This window comes from Coenobita brevimanus, chromosome 22 (assembly GCF_032717465.1).
Source record: "Coenobita brevimanus isolate Jiangsu-jjx chromosome 22, ASM3271746v2, whole genome shotgun sequence".
Taxonomy (NCBI): Eukaryota; Metazoa; Arthropoda; class Malacostraca; order Decapoda; family Coenobitidae; genus Coenobita; species Coenobita brevimanus.
This window is the reverse complement of record NC_136975.1, coordinates 6,956,725-6,980,491: the sequence shown is the minus strand read 5'-3', so window position 1 is coordinate 6,980,491 and position 23,767 is coordinate 6,956,725. Positions and strand designations below refer to the sequence as shown.

Sequence of the window (23,767 nt, the reverse complement as noted above, 5' to 3'; positions counted from 1 at the left end):
TACATAAGCTGAATTAGATTTTTGCACATACTGAAGACAGGAATTCCGCTCTCCACAGATCAAGCAGTGCAAATATTAAGTTGAAATTTCTTGGCTATTAAGCACGAGAATCAATAGCAATTATAGCCTAGAAGATTTTTTTTCTTTTTCTTGGAATATTTGGCAAGCAGTTTGTGGATAAAATACAGTCTGGCCCAAACCGAAACTCTTTAATTGAGGTCACATGAAATCACCGGCAATTATAGGTGAGCCAGGGAAGGTAATGACGGGCTATGTTATCAGCCAGCGTTTATCGACGTTTCAGAAGCCGTAAGTCCTCTTCCCTGATCACAGCAATTTGGGTGCATAAGTAAGCCAGTCACGAACGTTCTTTCTCTTTCGCTTTTGTATGTTTTTAGAGGGTGCCTGTCTTGTTTGGTCCCCGTAATTTGTTTGTAGGTCACACGTAACTACACACTACGCCCCTGCTATAAGACTGAGGATCGTATTACAAGTGGTTTTTAGGGACTTCGTATACACTCCTTCCTTAGCGATATTAAAAAGATATAAATAACACAGAAGAGAATGCTAAGGTGTAATAGGCAAAATGAATCGATAAGGAGGTCTCTTTTACAAATCTCCTATTACCTTATGAAATACGACTCTGCCACACGGGACTTCCAGTTTGCGTAAGAAATCTTCCCGTATTTATCATCTCTGTTGGAATTATTTTTGAAGTTTCAGATAAAACCAGTTTAACTAGGCTAATCTAGAAATCAGAGAGGCTGCATGATATAACTAGCAGTAACTGAATAAATATAGGTGCACATAAGCATAGGCCTACTTAAGACAAATAGAAATGGAGGTTAGAATATTGCATTTATTGAGTTTAGGGTTTGCTGTACTTTTTAGTCTAAACTAGTTCCAGAATAAACCTTTGTCAGAAAAAGTGGGATTCCTTGGAATTTTACAACTCATTTCCGTGCAGTTACGATCGTAATAGTTAATGAGACACATCAGGAAACCTCCGTCATTTTTTGCTTATAAAAAAGTGATAAAACCATTATTATCTTGTCCAGTGCCCACATGATAAAGCATATCGTCTCCAAACGCAAACACATGCATCATCGTTGCCATATATATCAGTTACCACGCATCCCTGCATCTCTCTATCAATATAAACCCTTTACTGTATATTCGGTGATATTGCAAATCTTCAACAACCATACGAAGCACAGTACATCGTGTATAATATCATCTTAGAATATCTCTCATGGCAATGCATTTATCTTTTAATGAAATAAATCTGAAACAAATCAACATTTTAATAAGACGGTTTTCTCTCTCTCTCTCTCTCTCTCTCTCTCTCTCTCTCTCTCTCTCTCTCTCTCTCACACACACACACACACACACACACACACACACGAATATACACAGCAAAACGCTCTTGAATACTAATCATTCATTCAGGTTATACGAACCATGGTTTTTGTTAAACGAGGAAGGGAGGTGAAGGTTACACAGTCTTCCCTGCTCAGTAGTTGCTTACCTTACTAACCTATCTACAGTCGATAACCATACATATATTTTAAGAAAGAAGAAAAGTCACATGATTTAGCCAGCTTAACTTAGAATCTCCAACCTTTAAGGCTTAGGGCTCCTGCATACAAGAGATTAATTTACACACTTCACCATATCATTGAACTTGTCATAACACCAAACCACCCGTGCTGGTATTTGTCTGGGTTCTCTCACGCGGCGGGGGTGTGATGGTATTAGTGTGATTATTCTGATGGGCGTGACATGTTAGTAGATTTGGAGGACGAATTATTACTGCACTGACGAAATTCAATGTTCAAGTTAATCTCTGCCCCACCTAAGCACCGATATAAAATCTTAAGATGGGCAGTCCATTTCTCAACTCAAATTTTTAATGGACTATCAAAAACAGTTGTTACATTGATAATACGTTGTGGATTTCTCCCGACTGCACGCATTTTAAGTCTATTGATCATCACAAATATATATATAATTTTTTTTTTTATGTGTCCGATTCTGGGTATAGGCTTCACAGCCTGCTCTCAAGGCCCAGTAGTCCTCCTACATACCATACACCTCTACATGTCATAATATTTTCGTGTGAACAAAAAAAAATACCTTATCAATATTCTATGGTGAGCTGGGAAGTAACAGGTGGTTCATGACATATCCCATATAGAAGTTAAGTGTGGTAGCATCATTATTTCAGTTAGGCGTGATGCTAAATTCCAAGACATCTATACTAAAAAAAAAAAAATGATTTTTTTTTACTTAAAATATTTTGTAAGCTAGTCCTGCATTAACGATTTTTCTTGAAATCCTTAAGTGCAGCTAGTTTTGTCCAGGCGATACTAAGTGAATCTTAATTTAGATTAGCCAATGCTAATTTCACACTTCTAAGACATTACCTGTAATATACTAGTATGTGAGCTAGCGCACACACACACACGCACACACACACACACACACACACACACAAACTCTTACACACACATGCACACACACACGCGCGCTTGCACACATAAACAAAGACTATTATATATATATATATATATATATATATATATATATATATATATATATATATATATATATATATATATAAAGGCAACCACAAGACTGCATAATAATCATTAACCTCTCCCCACTCCCTTAATGGGACACACCGTTACCAAAAATAAGTAAAAGACCTTGATCTTTAAGCATATTCGGACACTGGCTGTCATGGTGGGCATTGCTGCCAGGCGAGGGCAAGCTGGGACACACACACACACACACACACACACACACACACACACAGAGTCCGAATTATGAAAACTACCGATATGTGAGTTGCAACATGCCCTTAAATATTATGTGTGTACTATTTTTCTCATGTTGGGATAATTCACTGGCTGATGTCACACTAACGTGCGAAGTGTGACTGTCACACTAACTTACGTAGTATGATCAAATTACGTTTCATCTTTTTTCATTACATTCAGCCTTATGCTTTCTGAATAAATATCTTTAGTATTACTGAGATGTCAAAGCCATGTATGTAATTTACTATTTCCATAGTTATCGGTATCACATTAGCCTCCCATCTTCGCTGTAACAGGAAATCATAAATATTATATATCTGCTGCTGGTTCAACTCCATATTCTAGTGATTAATGAAAACAAAGGCAGAAGCTGGGACATACATTTTATTCTTCAAATTACAGCATTCCTGGGAATGGTAGAGTGCTTAAGCACCAAACTGAATGTTTTTGCCATCAGAGAAGACGATGCCAGTATCAGACTCCAGGACGATATACACGCCTCGAGGCAAGTGTCTCTTCTGTCCGTCCTTAAAAAGAATGCCGGAGGGACCCACCAGGTGGCGCTTCTTGCGGTACTGAACATTGTCCCCATTGGACAGGACAGCCCCAGAATGTCCAGCAAGGACTACCGCTACGCCGGGGGGAAGCTGGATGAGTTTACCACCAGGGGTGATGATGCCAGAGGCACCAACCACTGCGTCGCGCTTTGACCTGGAGGGAACACCCTCATCGCTGAACTGGAAGTTGCCGCCGTCCTTGGTGACAGCGCCAGATGGTCCGATCAGCACGATGTTATCGGCCTGGGCGGGGGTGAACTGAACGTTGTTGCCGTCAGGGTAAACGATGCCAGAGTAACCGAAAGCTCCCTTCATTGTCACCATGTGGTGCACTGGCATGGGAGGGGGAGGAGCGGCGGCGTGAAGGGCGGCCTGCTCTGCAGTCAGCTGGAGGTTCTGGCCAGTCTTTGTGACAGCACCAGAGGGTCCGATCAGCACGATGCTGCTGGCATAGTCGGGAGTGAACTGCACATTGTTGCCGTCGGGGTTGATGAGTCCAGATGGCCCAAGCTGAGCACTGGCTCCCACCACCAGCAAACAGAGAGCTGCCTGAAGAATGAAATGAAAGCAATATTGTAATAAAATATGAGAGCATCAGTTAAAGTTTAAGCCTTGTCGACGTTTAAAATAATTATATATGCTTCACTGATAACTCAGTACCTCACCCTGCTGACTATTTTTCCTAAATGATTGTAAACTGTTTCATTACCTGGCTAAAATGATGGTTTTAACCTACAGACTACGGTGGATTTCCCAGGGCTGAATTAAATCGTCTGGCGTTTCTACAGTATAACTGCTAATTGTGTCTACAGGGATGAAAGTACTATTATTATTATTATTATTATTATTATTATCATCATTATTATGATTATATTATTGTTCATAATGTGTTTAAAATATTCCCCTCAGCTGAATATTAAACAGTCTAACGAAAGCCATAATATAATCCGTAACCCTTTAACAACTAAAGATACCTACAACTAAATAATGCTGTAAATTATCATCCGGTATTAACTGCGTAAGGAGCGAGTACACATACTTAACACATGAGACTTTTCTTTCTTTTTGTAGCATGGATCACAGACACGTTAGAGTACAGTACATGTAAAGAGAGGAAAGTTGCAAAGGAAATGGAGGCAGACTGTCCCAAGTACGAGAGGGGTCCTTGACTGAAAATAAAGGACAAGGTAGGGAGGCTGCACGGGAAAGGTGGGAGGGTGTGTGAGTGCCAAGATTATCATATTCTTGAGAGACCGATAAGGCAGGTGTCTGGGAAGTCCAAGGTAAGTTAACGGGGGAAAAGGAGCCAGCTGGGGAATCGGTCTGGTGTGCGTAGAGTGGATGGCTTAAGACACCAGTGGTTATTTGTGAAACATGTAACAGTAGTAATAGTAGTAGTTGTAGTAGTTAGTAGTAGTAGCAGAAGTAGTAATTGTAATCGTAGTAGTAGTAGTTAGTAGTAGTAGCAACAGTAGTAATAGTAATCGTAGTAGTACTAGCTGTAACAGCAGCAGCAGCAGCAGCAGTAGTAATAGTAGTAGTAGTAGTAGCAATAGTAGTAGCAGTAGTCATAGTAGTCGTAGTCGTAATATTTAGCAGTCGTAGTAACAAACGTAGTAGTAGTAGTAGTAGTAGTAGCAGTAGTAGTAGTAGTAGTAGTAGTAGTAGTAATTGTAGCTGTAGTAACAGCAGTAGTAGTAGTAGTAACTGTAGTAATAGTAGTCGTGGTAGTAGTAGTAATGGTAGTAGTAGCAGTAGTAACAGCAGTAGTACCGTTCGTGGTAGTAGCAGTAGTAGTAAGCGTAGTAGTAGTAATGGTTATTGTTGAAGTAGCAGCAGTTGTTGCAAATGTAGTTGTTGTAGTTGTAGTTATAGTAGTTACAGCTAGAGCAGTAGTGGTGGTAGTAGCAATACAAGGATAATACTGGAAATACTAGTAGTAGTGGTGGCAGAAATAGTAGGGTAGCAGTAGTACAGTAGGGGTAGCGGTAGTTGTAGTAGTAGTAGTAGTAGTAGTATAGTAGTATTAGGGATTGTGGTCATGGTGGTGGAGATAATAGTTGTTGTAGTAGCAGTAGTAGTAGTAGTAGTAGGAGTAGGATTAGTAGTAGTAGTAGTAGTAGCTGCAATTTACGCTCAACCAAACGTGAACTCGATAGACCAGAGGTGAATCTGGCCTCCTCCTACAGCCCACCATCCTCCTTTTGGGGGATACGGAAAGAGAGGAGGGACGTTTGTATAACCGGACAGAGGAGCAGCTCAGTTAAATCGGTGCTTAAATTTTTTGGTAATGTGAAGGTGGTATGGTTAAGTTGAGTTAGCAAGTATACGTGAATGAGTCTGAAAGTGGAAGGAGGAGTGGCAAAAAAAAAAAATAAATAAATAAATAAATACATAAGGTAAATGGTTATAGAAAATGAGTATGGGAAAGCTAAGTAGGCCTAAGGAAGCTGATGAAGGTAAAGCAGTACAAGGGGATGTTAATTAATGAATGAAATATGAACAGCAAAGCGTATCACAAGAGGCTGGCACTTCTTTTTTGCCTTGATACTTGACGGAACCCATACGCCTAAGGGCAGTGCATATGCCAAGAAATACGAGTAGAATAAATGTGTGTAGATAGTTATGTTTGTGAGGTTAGACAGAGATTCCAAGGGGCAGGATGGTTTATAAATGACTGTGTGACCCATTACAGTGGGAATATTGTTAATATTTATCCTACTTTTGTACTTTCACTTTCCTTTTGTCTGAATCTCTCCTTACTCCCTCTTTAGCCAAAAATATGGGGTTAAGTTAATGATGATGATGATGATGATAATGATAGTGTGCCTGTTTTAGCAGCCCTGCATTAATGAAATTTGAGATACTCGATAGGGAATAATATGTACAATACTTGCCAGAATCTTCATGTCTGCTCACGTGGTCTGTCTCAGCACTCCCACGGCAAGGGCTACTGGGAAGACTAACAAAAGCGGTCCTCTTCTTCAATTTATAACCTCTTTCAACCGTTCACCTCTGGCCTTATCTTACAGTATTTTCTATTGAACCACCCCAAAATCCTCGGTTCTTACAGGCGTGGTAGTTGTTGTCCATGAGACGAGGAAGGTAGCATAATGCCAGAGGTGAATGCCGGTGAGAGTATATAATGGGGTGGCGCTATGGCCCTGTCAGTCGTCACAGTAGCCGCTGGTGGAGTGCTGAGATAGACCACGCACACAGACATGAAAGTATTGGTGAGTACTGTGCGTTAATTATTCACCTTTGTGTAGTGTTTTGAACAACTGCATTGTAGTAAATACAATTAAGCACTTTATGGATAAAAGAGGACGATACTGACCAGCTGTTGGGAATCCTAGATTGCCAATTAGTAAAAGATTATCTTATGGCTAGCGCCAGACGACTTGCCATTAAGATGTAGAAAATAATAAAATAAAACATTAAATATTTAATCGTTACGAATATACATTGCAATTACATGCTGGCTAACTCTACCTGTGGGAAATCCTTGATAGTCAAAAGGTTAACCTGCTAATGATAAATAATTTTGCAGTTGGGAAAAAATCTCAAGCAAGTCAAAGGTTTAGGAAGTTATCAACGCAACATAAAATAAATTATTTTTGTGGGTATATTCAAAGGATTTTATTAAAACTTTGCTCTCCTTTCATTCTTCAGGCAGCTCTCTGTTTGCTGGTGGTGGGCGCCAGCGCTCAGCTTGGGCCATCTGGACTCATCAACCCCGACGGTAATAATGTGCAGTTCACTCCCGACTATGCCAGCAGCATCGTGCTGATCGGACCCTCTGGTGCTGTCACCAAGACTGGCCAGAACCTCCAGCTGACTGCTGAGCAGGCCGCCCTTCACGCCGCCGCTCCTCCCCCTCCCATGCCAGTACACCACATGGTGACCCTGAAGGGCGCTTTTGGTCACTCTGGTATCGTTTACCCTGACGGCAACAACGTTCAGTTCACCCCCGCCCAGGCCGATAACATCGTGCTGATCGGACCATCTGGCGCTGTCACCAAGGATGGCGGCAACTTCCAGTTCACCGATGAGGGTGTTCCCTCCAGGGCGAAGAGAGATCTGGTTGGACCCTCTGGCTTCATCGCCGAGGACGGTCAGCTCAGGCACCTTCCCCTCGGTGTGTCCGTTGTCCTTAAGGGACCCTCCGGCGTCGTCTTCTCTGACGGTGGCAACATCCAGCGTCGTGTGTAATTTACAGTATTATACAATTTGTGTCTTTTATTTTCATATTATGCAAAGAGTAATGTTAGACTGAGAGCGTGTGATGTAAGGGCATATTCCATCGAGTATCATTCCCTGTTCATGTCGATGAGTTAAATAAATATGTAAATATCATGTTTAGTTTTATTAAGATATATCCTACATAATCATACTGAAAGCAGAACAAAATCAGACCCTAAAATTTGAACCGATTCATCTATATATGAATGATTTATGTGTAACTAAATCATTACCAAATATTTCTCAATACTCTGGCACTGTATGGCCGTATGTAGTCCAGTAGTAGTAAGTACAAGTGAATTTTCCAGAGGTTTTATGTGGTAGGTGGAGGTGCTCACCATCCACTCACTCAGTGTTCTGCTGCCCTCGGGCGTCTGCCCTTTCCTCTCCTCCATCCTTCTTTCCGTCCATCCTCTCCTGTCTTTATTACCTTTATTCTTTCCTCGTCCTTCTGTCCACGGGTGACTTTCCACTCCCTCTTCTGTCTTTCTTTCCTTCATTCTTTCCTCTTCCTGCTGCCTGTGGGTGACTCTACAATGAGTGACAAGCCAAATGGTTCCCTGTACACCAGGAAACCATTTACTACGCTGAGTAGTAGCCATATTATCAGATTTTGGCGCCTGTTGGTTTAGTGGGTAATTACGGGGCTCCAATCTGATTGAGCCGGTGGAGGTTTATACCCAAGGAATGGTTGGGGTTTGTTGCTCACGTAATGCCACTCAGGGATGAGTGGGGCTGGTCACTCTCATCTTAAATGTCAGGACCAACTTGCCTAGCTCCTACTCTCCTCATGGGGAAAAGTAGGATTGGATGATGATGATGACGATGTTTTCTAACTGCCGTATTATTGATAATGAGAGTGCACAGGCATAGACAACCCTTTTATTTTTGACGAACAGTTATAGAACGCCCTTAGTTACTAGTTCTGGTAAATATCTACCCACATCATAGGATGCACAGGCTGGTCAGCAGCAGCTCAGAGAGGCCAGATCCATTCTTCTCTAGGTCATGGACATCAGAAGTCCGTAACAAAATCGGGATTTTCCTTCGCCATCGCTGTTTGATGCAGTTGTACAACCCTAGAATTAGCTTAGTATTCAGTCCATTTCTCTGTGTATTCCACTGACTCTCCGTCTACTGAGTGTGGTATATGTGAAACTAAAATATTGCAGCACTCACTCACTACCTATGCCGCACATGTACAGCATATTCTTTTCTGTTATCGTTTTTACACATCTAAACATGGTGACAAAATGTAACCTCATTCCATCCTTAGATTACTCACATCATCCCTGAGAGGCCTACAATAAAATCCTGAGTGACCTAAATGGATCGAACTTGATTAGATTGAACCCAATGTACGTAAAAAGAGGAGGCAGGTGGTGGTCGAGTGGTTAGAGGGCTTGGCTGCCATCTGAAAGGACGCGAGTTCAATCCTAGACCGGGGCATGGAACGATTTAATTATTCGAATTTCGTTAAAATATATATTATTCATCTTTATCAATATCCATCGCAGTGTTATTAAATCACCTCCTGCAAGTTCCATTACTCCCTCCAGTCCTAAGTAAGGCAGCCTTAGTATGTAGGCTATTCAGTATGGACTGCGAGTACTGGCATCGAAGAGGTGACATGTGAAGGAGTATGACTCCTAAGACTACTGGGCCTTAGGACGAAATATCAAGTCATGTCCAAAGTGTGACAACGTAAAAAGGTTTTTATTGACGTCTTCACTACAGGTGGCTCTCTCAAGACGAATATAATCGATCGGTAACACCAAGAATGAACACACACACACACACACACACACACACACACACACACACACACACACACACACACACAATCAATATTATTCGTGTGATATAGAGCTGATGAGGAATATATAAAAGGAAATGCTGGTGGTTTGGCCATGTGGAGATGAAGAAGCCTGAAGACTGAGTTGGAGAGAGCATGAGAATCAAATGATTGACCGGAGAAGGAGAAGACGGTCAAGAAGAGACGAGAGGGATAAGGTGTGTGTATAAAGGAGGGTGGTGTCTCGTGGGAAGGGCTGTCGTTACTGAGTAGGGACAGAACTGCTTGAAGAACCTATTGTCAGTGCTACTCTTAACAGGATACAGCTTCACTCAAAAGGTAGACAGACAGATAGAGAAACAGATAGATAGACAGTGATTAAACATAGATATAGATAGACACAAATAAAGATAGATTAGACGATTAGATGAACAGATGGACAATCAGATAGATACGTAAACAGATTGACTGACAGATAGGTATACCATACATTGCAACTGTATTTAAAATAATACACTCCACAGATCATGTGTGCAACTACATATTAGCTTCCCTCCTCCTCTCCCCATATGGTAAACAAATACAAAATACACATACTAAATACACAGGTTTTCTACAAGATGCCAAATAAATTAGTTTATTTAAAAATTCACACACTTCCCATTTGCTTCCCAGAGTATGAGACCCTCTCCTCATAAAACTTGATAATTGCTGTATCACACCACCTGCAGCAAATATTTACCTAACTTTTCTGTCTACTTTTTTGAAAAGCTGTAATGTGTCCTGCAATTAATCTATCGTATGTCAGGTAAATCTTCCCTAACCTTCATTCTACCGAGACCAGAAGGATGGACAAAAAACATCTGATCGGACGAGTAGTGAAAAGCCAGTTGGTTGAAGGGTCAGCATTAGTCAAGTTAACGTAAATGTCAGACTGAAGCAACACGATGACTTTATCATGCTCCATCCCTGTGTGCTGAGGGAACTATTTACACCTTCATTATTTCTCAGTGTGGTAGTGGATGTCCATGAAACGTGGGAGTTGCGTATAAACCCAAGAGCGACCGCCAGTGAGAGTATAATTATACATAATGACGTGGCAAAGTGAGTTTATCAGTCCTCCCAGTAGCCACTTGTGGAATGCTGGGATAAATGAAGTGCAAAAACATGAACGTTTTGGTAGGTTTTGCTCAAATTAATTTGATGAAGGTCTTACCGGATTTTATACTCATCTGACGCAAAGTTCTCAGTGGATTTCAGAGAATCACGACACAGTGGGTAATTTTTTAAATTGCGAGAGCATTTTTATTAAGTCACGCTAAAAAAAAGAAAGAAAGAAAGAAAAAGTTCTGTGCGTACTATTCTTTCTGCAGGCAGCTATCTGTGTGGTGATGGTGGGCGCAAGAGCCCAACTTTGGCCAACTGGTCTCATCAACCACGACGGCAACAATGCCCAGTTCTCTCACGACTACGCCAACAGCATCGTGCTGATCAGACCCTCTGGTGCTGTCAATAAGAATGGGCAGAACTTCAAGCTGACCGCTGAGCAGGTCACCCTCCACGCCGTCGCTCCTCCCCCTCCCACGCCAGTGCACCACCTGGTGACCATGAACGGTGTTTTCGGTCACTCTGGCATCGTTTACCCTGACGGCAACAATGTTCAGTTCACCGCCAACCAGGCCGGCAACATCGTGCTGATCGGACCATCTGGCGCTGTCACCAAGGACGGCGGTAACTTTCAGTTCATCAATGACGGTGTTCCTCCCAGGATGAAGAGAGATCTGGTAGGACCCTCTGGCATCATTGCCAAGGGCGGTGAGCTCAGGCATCTTCCTCTCTACGTGTACGTCGTGCTCCAGGGACCTGCAGGTATCGTCTTCTCTGATGGCAACAACATCCAGTGTAAGGCTTAGGTTGTGCCAATGAAATTACACCCGGTTTCGCTGTCGCTCAGGACAGTACCCTCCGACGGGCTAAGAATGAAGCTAAATAATTGAATATAAGACTACCTATATATCTATTGTTGGCCGATGTGAAATACTGCACATCTGAAAACACCCAGAAGTTTCACCTTCTGAACAGATTTTACCCTGTTTATATAGAAATCTGAGCAAATTGTAAACCTGTTCCTTAATCAATTTCAAGGCAACGCTCCCATGCCCAACCCAAACGTGTCGGCACCTGGTCCCTTCCAGTTCCCCACAGCAAGTTGCTATTGTATCGATTACAGAACTGCCATAAATCACATCATTTATGTGTATACAGCCTGTGACGGTCACCTCTGACTTCAGCAGTGTACTCCTAGTCTCATGGGCAACATCTGACCTGCTTTAAAAGTTATGAATGTAATTTAATGATTTATCTGTCGCACTGATACCTGGTACACGCTGCTAGATAAGCATCCTCTCAGTTTTTTTACCGTAACGAGGCCTGACTCATGCCGTTTCCTTCTCTGTTTATGTGTAACAAATACCTTGGGATCATATTCTTGTCGGGGATGCTCCCCAACGTGGCGCTTCACTATAGTTCTTACATCTTAACACAGTGCAGATTGTTCTCCTTTTGCAGTTAATTCCACGTAGCTTGGTGGGGGAAAAAGACAATACTATCTATTTATCTGTTACCAGACGCCTTAATCCCATACGAGGTGGCCACAGACAAATCACCTCCATGTCACCCTATCCCCCGCCATTTCACTGCCCAGCTCCCAGCTCACACCCCCCTCTCTCATATACCTCTCCGCTCCATCCCTTCATCTCATCCCTGGCCTCCCCCTCCCTTTCTCCCCCTCCACCTCACTCACATACACTCTCCTCGTCAGTCCCTTACTCTCCATCCTCTTCACATGACCAAATCACCTTAGTGTGTTTCTCCTAACGCTTCCTATCACATCCACATCCACACCACAACTCTCTTTCATATCCTCATTTGTCAGTCTCTCTCTCCATGTGACTCCACATGCTCCTCTCAAATAACTCATTTCTACTGCTGTCACTCTTGACTTCTGTCCCTCCAACAAGGTCCAAGCTTCACTTCCATACGTTCAAGTTGGTCTCACAATACTGTCATGTAGTACCTTTTTTACTTCCATGCACTCTTCCCTATTTCGTATCACTGCTTTCAAGGAACTAGCAACCTTTCTTCGTTATTGTAACCTTTCAAGCACTTCACCCTCCAAACTTCCATCCTTACTCTCCACACTACCTAAGTACTTAAACGTATTCACATTCTCCATTTCCTCCTCATCCAACCTCACTCTTCATTCACTGACTTCACTACTCTCGAAGACCATAACTTTACTCTTCCCTACATTCAGACAATACTACTGCTCTGGAATATTTCCATTGCACTGTATCCTTACTAGTACCATATTTCAAGCTAATCTAATGTTATCACTTAGTACTCAAGATGGGAGATGACAAGTTTGGGCCTGGTTTAAGCCAAAGAAATATAATGTATTTCTGCATGTCACACGCTAATATTACTTTTATTGTACTTAATGTAACCTGTGTCGATAATTATAGCAAATAAATTATAAAAACGAAATCAGACTGTGCAGTAATATCACCAAGAAATAGGTGTTTAAGATGATCTAAAGGCGACAAAAATACTTCCCAAAGACTAAGGCCAATACTCTAGCTAAGGTGACTCCTAAGCACCTCTTCCTTAGCGATTTATTTATGGATACGCCTGGTTAATATAATTTTGTACGTTATTTATGAAGTGTATGGTGACATAAGAATGATTGAAGAGGAAAGCAAGGTGTGATAAGCAAAATAAATCGCTTGGGAAGTGGCATTAATGAGTTTTTTTGTCTGTTGTCACTCTAGTTCATACCTATCGTTGTCGCGATTGCCTTATTTTTGTTTTTGTTTATATATTTGCTTATTTTTTGCAACAATGGGTCTTTCCTGAACTGAATAAATTTGTCTGGGAGAAGGTAATTTTAAATGAATATCGTGTCAACAGTGAATCGGCTGTAGTACATCTTTATTTTCATTTCTTCCAGTCAGAGTGATCTTTCTTTGTGTGTGTGTGTGTGTGTGTGTGTGTGTGTGTGTGTGTGTGTGTGTGTGTGTGTGTGTGTGTGTGTGTGTGTGTGTGTGTGTGTGTGTGTGTGTGTGTGTGTGTGTGTGTGTGTGTGTGTGTGTGTGTGTGTGTGTGTGTGTGTGTGTGTGTGTGTGTGTGTGTGTGTGTGTGTGTGTGTGTGTGTGTGTGCGTATGTGTGTGTGTGTGTGTGTGTGTGTGTGTGTGTGTGTGTGTGTGTGTGTGTGTGTGTGTGTGTGTGTGTGTGTGTGTGTGTGTGTGTGTGTGTGTGTGTGTGTGTGTGTGTGTGTGTGTGTGTGTGTGTGTGTGTGTGTGTGAGAGAGAGAGAGAGAGAGAGAGAGAGAGAACGAATGGGTACGGTACTGACAGAACTACCCACTCACCCAGAGAGAGAGAGAGAGAGAGAGAGGAAGAGAGAGAGAGAGACAACGAATGGGTACGGTACTAACAGAACTACCCACTCACCCAGCACGACGATCATCATCATAATTAGTGTTTTCATCACTGTCATCATTATCGTCATCATCGCCATCGTCATCAATATTGTCATCATCATTATTAAGACCATTTTTTTCCCAGGCAGAGATGGGCTGATGCGGGGTCCGGAAAACTGGCAAAAGGATGGCACGAAATAGGGAAAGACTATCAAGACCATCCCCAGTGACCAAAGCAAAAGTGAATATGATGTGAGATTTCAAGATGCATCAAAGTGCAATACGTAAGACTTTAGGGGAACGGGAGGAGGGAGAAATATCGAGTAGCCTAAATTCTACACAAAAAAGTAATACGGGATAATATCATTCATATAGGATGCTAGATAATAATACAGAACAGTATTTCGCATCATAAAAGATTCTGTACCTTGGTTTGCTTAATTGGCTTTGGGTTGCTGCCACACTACCAGCCTTATATTTTGTAGTAGCAATAGGTCTCCCAAGAAAGTTCAAAAAATTATGAATTAACAGATTAAAACAGCACGGGTATTTAGGCATGCACATTTATTTTTCTTGGTTTTAACTGATAAAGAAAGTGATATTTCATGACCTTTAAAACATCAGGTATAGTCACAATCCATGGGAGGATAGAGTGCACATGATGTCTTGAGCAGGTGGAATTTCACTGGTACAGCCTAATTAGTACGCTGGATGTTGCCACCGTCGGAGAAGACGATGCCGCCAGGGCCCGAGAGCACGAGGGTCACGCCGGGGGGAAGGTGCCTGAGCTGACCGTCCTTGGCGATGAAGCCAGAGGGTCCCAACAGATCTCTCTTCACCAGGCTGTGCACTGGAAGGGGGGCGTGAAGGGCGGCCTGTCCAGCAGTCAGCTGGAGGTTCTCACCAGTCTTGGTGACGGCACCAGAGGGCCCGATCAGCACGATGCTGTCGGCGTAGTCGTGAGAGAACTGCACATTTTTGCCATCAGGGTCGACAAGTCCGGATGGCCCAAGCTGAGCGCTGGCGCCGACCACCAGGAAACAAATAGCTGCCTGCAGAAGAATAGCATGGAATATATAGCTAGAGTGATACTAGTAATATACAAAAAGTTCTTAAAAGGTGTTCACATTAGCTCATTCATTGATTTCACAATGCTTCTCTGAGACCTATAATACGCTTTTAGCCTTCTTAGCCCGGACTTATTTTGAACTATACTTATGCTGATACCAAAATAATAAAATTATTCAACTTTAAGAAAACATCCAAATGGTGAAGGAGATACTGATGGGCACATCTCACCCCTTCATTTAGAAGTCTTAACTATGCTGAATAATATTACATGGTGATAGTACAGTCAAAGAATAAAATCTGTCAAAATATTAAAAGTGTTAGAAAAAAAGCAACACCAACCAAAATTTTCATGCTGGTATTCCTGGTCTATTACAGCACTCCACAGTAAGTAGCTACCGTATTGACTAATGAGCAGTAGTACTCACACTGTTTATATACTGTCTGTGGCGGTAACCTTTGGCTTTATCTGCACTCATGGACAACCCCTACCACACCAACAAGAACTACGAATGAAGGTTCGTCGACTTGGCCGTCGAACTGACACACACCGTTATATAAGCATTGTATTTTTTAAAGTTTTTACCGCAGTGAGGCCCCCTGACACATGCTCTTTGCTACTACTGTATATTCTTGCCTAACAATGGCACTGGCATCGTATTCCTGTTGGTTCAAGATTCTCCCTAGCACATCTTCCGTACCAGTTTGTCTCTGCATATTCTACGTTAATACTCTACTGTTTGTATTTAATGCAATCTGTGTCGATATTCAGAACCAAGAAAATATTAAGTAAAAAAGCAGTACGCAAAGAATCACCAAGGGACAACGGGTTAGGATGCGTCCTAAACCGAAGAGAATACTTACCTGTGACTAAGTACATCTCATAGATGTTGTTCTTTTTCTTGTTAATGTATGTCATAACTCTCTTGGTTCTGAACTGGGACACGATTGCATTGGTTAAGTTCCCTTACAACAGAAGTGTCTTCCTGAACCGAATAAATCAGTTTGCTGGCAGCAAGATCAAAACATACTGCATATCGTTTTCGTGGTGAGCTGGTTAACGTTTCCTATTTTTAAACCATTTGGTGGATAGGTCGCTCCTAAGCTTACTAAATTCGTCCGCTTTAAACAGAGAGAGAGAGAGAGAGAGAGAAAAAAAAAAAAAAAATTTACAGAAGTACAGATTTTTCTAACACTTTGGCCATTGTTTCATCTTTCTGTACATATATATATATATATATATATATATATATATATATATATATATATATATATATATATATATATAATCACATCGGCAATTTCTCATGGATGATGTCATCTCAGCGTTTTACCAGGTATCCCCAGACGATTTTGTTAAGTACAGTAGAGATTTTCGACTGGATGGGTGGGAGGGGGGAGGTTGTTACTACTAGGAAAATCTGCTGAGCGAAATAGCATTGTTTGGACGCAGCAAGAATTTATGAAAAACAAACAGAAGCACCTACGGGACGCAACTCTAGCGCCCAACAATTGGTCTACTGTTAGAGACAAATACTGAACATACCCAGTGACTTAACACTGAATGACGTCTTTCTTGTCTAACCTTGAGTTCTTTCACCAGTTCTGGGTCATATAGAAAAATGAAAATATTTAAGTTTACTATGCCCGGTGACCTTGACCTTTGCATTGTTCTTTAGAAATAATAGGTCCGCTCCTGGGAAGACTCAACTCTTATATCAAGTTTAGTCTAAGTTATATTAAAACTGCTCGTTATTTTATTGATAAGCCCATGGACATTCACAGGCACACACACATACACACACACGCTAGAGTTGCAATATCCTATTGTGGTTCTAGTTCGCGCGTGTAGAAACATCCTTGGTATTAGTGGGTTAACTAATTCCACACTTGCTAATAGAGCACTTACTAGACCATCTACTCCTAAGTACCTTTACAAAAGCTTCACAGTCATTAAGAAAAACTCAATACAACATTCCACAGTCTTTCCGCCAACATTATTTCCCCACTGATCTAGTATCAAGGCTGGAAAATGTTAGTTCTTCATAAAAGGCTTTACGAGTATTTTACTCTGTTTAACTGTAACCATTATTGATACATACGTGTGTGCATGAAAGCGAACTCTGGCGGGGCAGGGGGAGAAGAGGACAAAGAAATGACAAGGGGATCCACCTGGTTGGAAGAGTTTTGTATGGAGGCGTATATGAGATGGATTTGCCAATTTTGCCCCTGCCGACTTCAGCGAAAGTTGAAGGAATGGTTGAGGGACAGCTACTGAGGAAACCCATTTTCTTTTTTAGAACAATAGGTCAAAGTCCAAGCCCATACAGCGAGGTCAAAAGCTAAACTAGCAGCAAAATCAATTTACTATCTATCCGATTTCGACCAGACCTGAGGTAAAGGCTGAGGGCAAGACAGGAATGCAGGTATCCAATTTTGAGAACAATTAGTCAGATATCAAAATCATAAGTTTGGGTCCATCGGTATATGTGCGTGAATGTGGACAAAATAATTCAAACAATTTTGATCGGATTTTAACCAAACTTCGCCGATTGGCTGGGAGTCATTTGAGGGGTTAATTTATTGTTTTGTAGAGCAGTGGGACACAGGTCAAGGTCAGTTTAAGCTGTTTTTAATAAATGTAGACTTAACTTTGTGGAAAAGTTCAGGTTAAAGAATGATAAAGAGATTCAGTTTTGAGAACAATCATTGAAATGTCAAAGTAAAAGAGAAATGTCAAAGATTAAGATCACTGGGAAAAGGCAAAGTCAACTCAAACAGTGTTTATACGCCTTAAATCAAATTTAATGAAAGGGTAACGGTTTAGGCAAGAATGAATTAATTCGAATCTGACAGTAATCTATCGAAGTCAAAGGGCAAAGGCAAATAATCGACCCTTAACCCTTAAGTGCATATCTTCACCACTTTGGGATTTTGTTTTTGTAAAACATGTGGTACCTTGTCTTCCTTTGAAGATGCTGGCCAGGCCGTCCAGGTATGTGAAGTGTTTGCCTAGGCCTATTGTGTGAAGTAAGTGTGCTCCCTCTTGTTTTCCCATTGTGGGATTTATTTGCGTTTTTAGTCCATCAGACTCATCGTATGCTGTGCACGACACACTAGTTTAGGACTTAGCGTATGCTCTACAAGTAAAACTACTATAGGAGTATGCCATTATTTTTTTGGAAATATATGTGTATGACTGTTTTTTTGTTATGTATCTTATGTTATTATATATTATATATATTATTTACATTATATATTATAGAAATACTATATATATACTACATATATTACACTTTATATTATACTTTATGTACTATATTATTTTATTGGGTTTTTCCTTTTTTTTTTTTTTTTTGCTGATTATAAGTAATATTATATAAAGACTAAGATAAAAGTGGAACAAAAGACTAAAGTGAAGACTAAAGTGAATATAAAGAATATATCGAAGGCAAAGGACAAAGGAAAAGGAAAAGGAAAGACACTGCTGTCAGACATAGAACTAGAGACTCTTGTGAACACCAGTGCATCAAGTGTGACCTCTCAGTGTGTCTCAGCCACAGCTAAACCCTGTGTACCGATTGTGAGGGGATGTAGGTCAGTAAAAGAAAACTAAACATTGTGTCTTATATTATCGTCATATTATCGTCATATAAAGTATCAGTCCTCATCATTTGGGTCTTAAAATCATAGTTTAGTGTCAAACGAAATTGACAAAGTCATTAGGGTGTATATACAGGGAACCATAAGGTCATAAAAAATTTGTATAGTGAAAATTTCCCTTTTTTTTTTTTTTTTTTTTTTTAGTCCTTTTCAGGGTGTCTTCCCACAGTGACTCTCATGAGCCAGAAGTGTGAGCCATTTACAGGATACGGCCACGGGACCTGAGAAGCAGCATATATAATCTCAGATCTTAAATCCTCATACGGGCCGAGTAATTAATTTTTTCAGTTACGTAAAAAAAAAAGGCAATTTTGGTTAGGTTCTTTAGTCACCCATAAAACATTTTTATTTTTCAATAATTACTAAAGTAAGTATATCACAGTAAAGTAGAAGAGTTGTTCTTTCTTTTCATGGCCAGAAACCCAATAAAAATTGATTACAACCATGTGTTTTGATTTTTCAAAAAAAGAGTTAGTTACACTCAACGTGTGTCATACAAGACAGGTTCAGAAACGAATGCCTTTAAGGGTACCAGCTGGTGGTCGCGGGTGTTTTAATCTGAGTGCTCCTTCTTCCTGTTATTAGTATTGTTGTTATTATTATTATTATTATTATTATTATTATTATTATCATTATTATTATTATGATTATTGTTGTTGTTGTTATTATTATTACATATAACATTATTATTACCATCATCATCATCATCATCATTATTATTATTATTATTGTTATTATTATTATTATTTATAACTATTATTACCGTCACCATCATCATCATTATTATTATTATTATTATTATTATTATTATTATTATTATTATTACTACTACTACTACTACTACTATTAGAAACTCTTGGAAAAGTGAATTCTCTCTCTCTCTCTCTCTCTCTCTCTCTCTCTCTCTCTCTCTCTCTCTCTCTCGTATAGTTCTGTCAGATTTGGCCTGTAATGAAGAATTCAGGGATGAAGATTCAGGCAGTCAGATGCAATCGTTAAATGTGATCCAGAGTGAGGTACGGATCCTTGATCAAGGCAGATGTGTAACATTGATCTTAACATTATTATCACAAGGTATAAATGACGGTGAGTGAATCAGGAGGGAAGACAGGGGAAAGAGAGGGTGAGGGGGAAGGACAGAGAGATTTAGGGTATTGTTCACGGTAGACTCATTTTCAGTTTTTATCAGTGACGTGTATAGCCGTTTATACCCATTCCAAGACCTCTGTTTTGTAAGTGAGATAAATTTTTGCACACGAAGTTAGTTATATACCATGGGCTTTAACTGTCAGAGACTTACTCAGTTATTGATGCTCCTGATGTCTCACAATTTTTAACCAAACACTTAACTCAGAGCTGAATAAAGAGGTGAGTCGGTTAAGAGAGCACTGAACTTAAAATGTACAATAAGAAGGGACAGCTTACAATAATGTTTGGACAACTCTGGCATAGCATATCACCATCCCATCTGATAGCCACGGTTTTTAATTGCTGGGAATACTGCTTAGATACAATCCTCTACATCGGCCTTCACAAGTTTACTTATGAAGGTGTGAAAGTGTGAGACATATGTTTTGGATCAGGCAATAGATGTATCTGTGGGGCAGTTCTAAAAAAAAGAAAAAAATATATGTTTAATCATGAGAGTAAAACAACTACACTTTTACGCATACAAATATATTTTGCATGGCGTCAAGAGATAAAGAAGTGTACATCTATTCCGGTCTCCTAAAGTCCCATTTCGTCGGCGGTTCGGCGGTTATCATGTCCAGACAGTCTCTTGCAGATGGAATTTCTCTGGTACAACCTAATTAGCAAACTGGAAGTTGCCGCCGTCAGAGAAGACGATGCCGGCAGGGCCTGAGAGCACGAGGGTCACGCCGGGGGGAAGGTGCCTGAGCTGACCATCTTTGGCGATGTAGCCAGAGGGTCCCAACAGATTTCTCTTCACCAGGCTGTGCACGGGAAGAGGTGCGTGAAGGGCAGCCTGACCAGCAGTCAGCTGGAGGTTGTCACCACTCTTGGTGACGGCACCAGAGGGTCCGATCAGCACGATGCTGTCGGCGTAGTCGTGAGAGAACTGCACGTTGTTGCCATCAGGGCTGACAAGTCCAGATGGCCCAAGCTGGGCGCTGGTGCCCACCACCAGCAAACAGATAGCTGCCTGCGGAAGGAGAGTAGAAAACAAAATGAAGACAAATATTACTTTTTTTTTTTATTGCAAAACTTTGTGCACATTTGCTTATCTATTATTTTCCAGCACTTATCAAAGACCAGTAGTACCTTTTTTTAACCCTTTCACGTCAAAGACGTTATTTGTAGTGTATCCTTATCGGTACCAGATGATTATATTCAGCTTTTGGTAATTATTCTTGTACTGAAGGAGTTAATGAATGTTATATGTAGACCCTCCACTTCAGAGTATTGTTAACTCCGCCATCGAAGGTGGAGGAAGTTATGTGTTCATCTATGTTTATCTTTTTGTTTGTCTGTCCAGACGATATCTCCAAAAGTTCTCAATGAATTGCAATGAAAGTTGGTGGATGGGTGGCCCATGTGCCATGAAAGAATTTATTAAATTTGGGGGCGGATCAGGATCAGGATCTTATGTATCCCGCACTATACCTCCAAAGGCTGTCAATGAATTTCAAATTAAATTTTGTGGAAGGGTGGGCCATGGGCCAAGAAAGATTTGATTACATTTTGGGGCGGATCCGGTTCCGGATCCTATGTATCCCGCGCAATATCTCCAAAAATTTCTCCATGAATTTGAATAAAATATTGTGGAAGAGTGGGCCATGGGTCAAGAAGCAATTGATTAAATTTGGGGGAGGATCCGGATCCTGTGTATTCCACACAATACCTCCACGTATCCAGATCCGGATCCTTTTTTATGGCAATGGCATTGGCGGAGGTATGTGCTCTCTAAGTGCTTTCTAGATATCATTGTTACACCAGAATCATATGGACGTAAATCTGGTGGACTGCAGATTGAAGTTCCCGTTTTCCTGTATTTCGCCGTCCCATTTTAAGGGAATAGGGAGGGAGCTGATGGGCGCTTGTATAAAAAAAGGCATCAATGCCACTACGTGAAGATGTCTCTCTAGCACATTTGAAATGTTACTCTGTCTGAACAAAAAAGGCATCGGTGCCACTGCGTGAAGGTGTTCCTCTCTAGCACCTTTGAAATGTTACTCCAGCTGAACAAAATTGTTTAATAACAGCAAGAATATTTGTCATCGTACTAAAAGACTGAACTCGTGTTATCAGCAACACTAACCAAAACCTTCATGTCGGCACACTTGGTCAAAACACAGCACTCCACAGCAAGTAGCTACTGTACTGACTGAAGGACTATAATTTCCCAGCCATTTATATACCGACTGTCCCGAATACCCTTGGCTTTATCTGTGACCCTTGCACTCATGGAAAACAAATGCCAAACCTAAAAGAACTGAGAATGGTTGTTTGTCGACTTGATATTTAGGCTGGCAATTGCACCATGCCAATATGTAGTCACCACAGTCCTGTTTCATCCCACCCATTTCCTTGTTCCCCTTGTCCATTACTTAACCATCCCTTTTGACAGTTTTAGCATTGGAGGATAATTATTTTGATATCTTCTCTGCGTTTAAGCTAGTAATGCTACACCATCCATAACTACAGGACATTGTCGCCTACCCTTGTCCTACCACATTCGAATGTCACAGCCCATCCCACCCATTCCTTGGCTCACCATGTACATTCATTTTTACCCCTCTCTTTCCGCAGTTCATAGCGCGACGCAGATCATTTGGTCACCTGTTTTAGTTATAAAGTTACTCAGTTAAGGAACAATTGTACAGTGTAAAGAGGTCTAACCCTTTCAGTCCTATTACGCATTTTTTACTTAACCCTTAATGTCTAGAAACGATTCCAGTCGCCTTAAGATATAGCTTTTCGAAACAGAGGCGTTAATTTAATCACTGTTCATTTCTACCCTCCACCTGACAATCAGAGGAGGGTGTTATTATCACGGGGATGAATAGGTGTCCGTCCGTAGAGCTGGGCGGCAAGGGTGGTAGGGCAGCTGACCGGGTGTAGTGATTTCGTTTCCGGGCCAGAACTTAGAAAGTATTCACTACAGAGTAATGAAATTTCACATAGTTAGGTGTATTATAGTGAACTGTTGCCTTGATAGGCAGAATGCTGTGTCTTGTGTTTTTTTTTTTTTTTTTCCAAATAATGAAAAAAAAAAAAAAATGCAACCTGCGCAAAGAATCTGTAAGGCCCAGGTTATGTGTCCTCAAAAGTGTGTGCATGAAAGCGAACTCTGGCGGGGGATGGGGAAAAGAGGCCAAGGAAATGACACGAGGATCCACCTGGTTGAAAGAGTTTTGTAGAGGCGTGTATGAGAAGGATTTGCCAGTCCTGCTCGTTCCCGGTGAAGTATAAGTCCTTGGATTGACTGTTGCTGATACAGTGGGTAAGATGAATCATATACGTGTAGTGTGTATGCCTGAGAGATATTTTCATGCTTCTAGGGGCGTGAACGGTGAGTAAGATTTTGGCCAGTTGTGTCAGGCAGAGTTTGATTACTTTCTCTTCCCAGCATTTTATATTTTTCTGGTTTTCTGAACCCTTCTGCACCCATCCTAAAATAGGAAAACAGGTATGGATGGCGATGTTGATGCTGATGTTGATGATGATCATGACTCATAATGCCAGAAATGTGGAAGGCGGAAAGATTAGCGATTTATTAGTTTTTTTTTTTTTTATGTGATACAAGAATATGATACCTGTTCTTATGGCTGCGACTCGCGAAGCGAGTGCTGGTGTTACGTTTTGAGCGGTGTGTGTGTGTGTGTGTGTGTGTGTGTGTGTGTGTGTGTGTGTGTGTGAAATTATCCCATTTTATCCGACTTTAACGAAAGTTTAAGGAATGGTTGAGGGACAGCCAATGAGGTAACCTATTGTTTTTTAGAACAATAGGTCAAAGTCCAAGATGACAGGGCTAGGTCAAAAACTGATCTACCAGCCAAATCAATTTACTTTCTATCAAATTTCGACCAGACCTGTGATAAAGGCTGAAAATATGAAGAATGTAGTGACGCAGTTTTGAAAAGAATTAGTCGATTATCAAGATCACATGTTTAGGTC

The 23,767-nt window shown here is 41.0% G+C and overlaps 1 protein-coding gene across 1 annotated transcript; it reads right to left on the bottom strand.

Annotated features, from left to right (window-relative positions):
- Positions 1-3,247: 3,247 nt before the first annotated feature.
- On the bottom strand, positions 3,248-21,920 carry LOC145392364 (uncharacterized). Its single transcript, XM_080266766.1, has 8 exons — positions 21,909-21,920; positions 20,449-20,792; positions 15,308-15,320; positions 14,604-14,949; positions 10,840-11,295; positions 8,580-8,700; positions 7,029-7,559; positions 3,248-3,935 (listed from the first exon to the last, which is right to left on the bottom strand). The coding sequence occupies exons 1-8, from the start codon at positions 21,918-21,920 to the stop codon at positions 3,248-3,250; spliced, it is 2,511 nt and encodes an 836-aa protein (XP_080122892.1).
- Between the last annotated feature and the right edge of the window lie 1,847 nt (positions 21,921-23,767).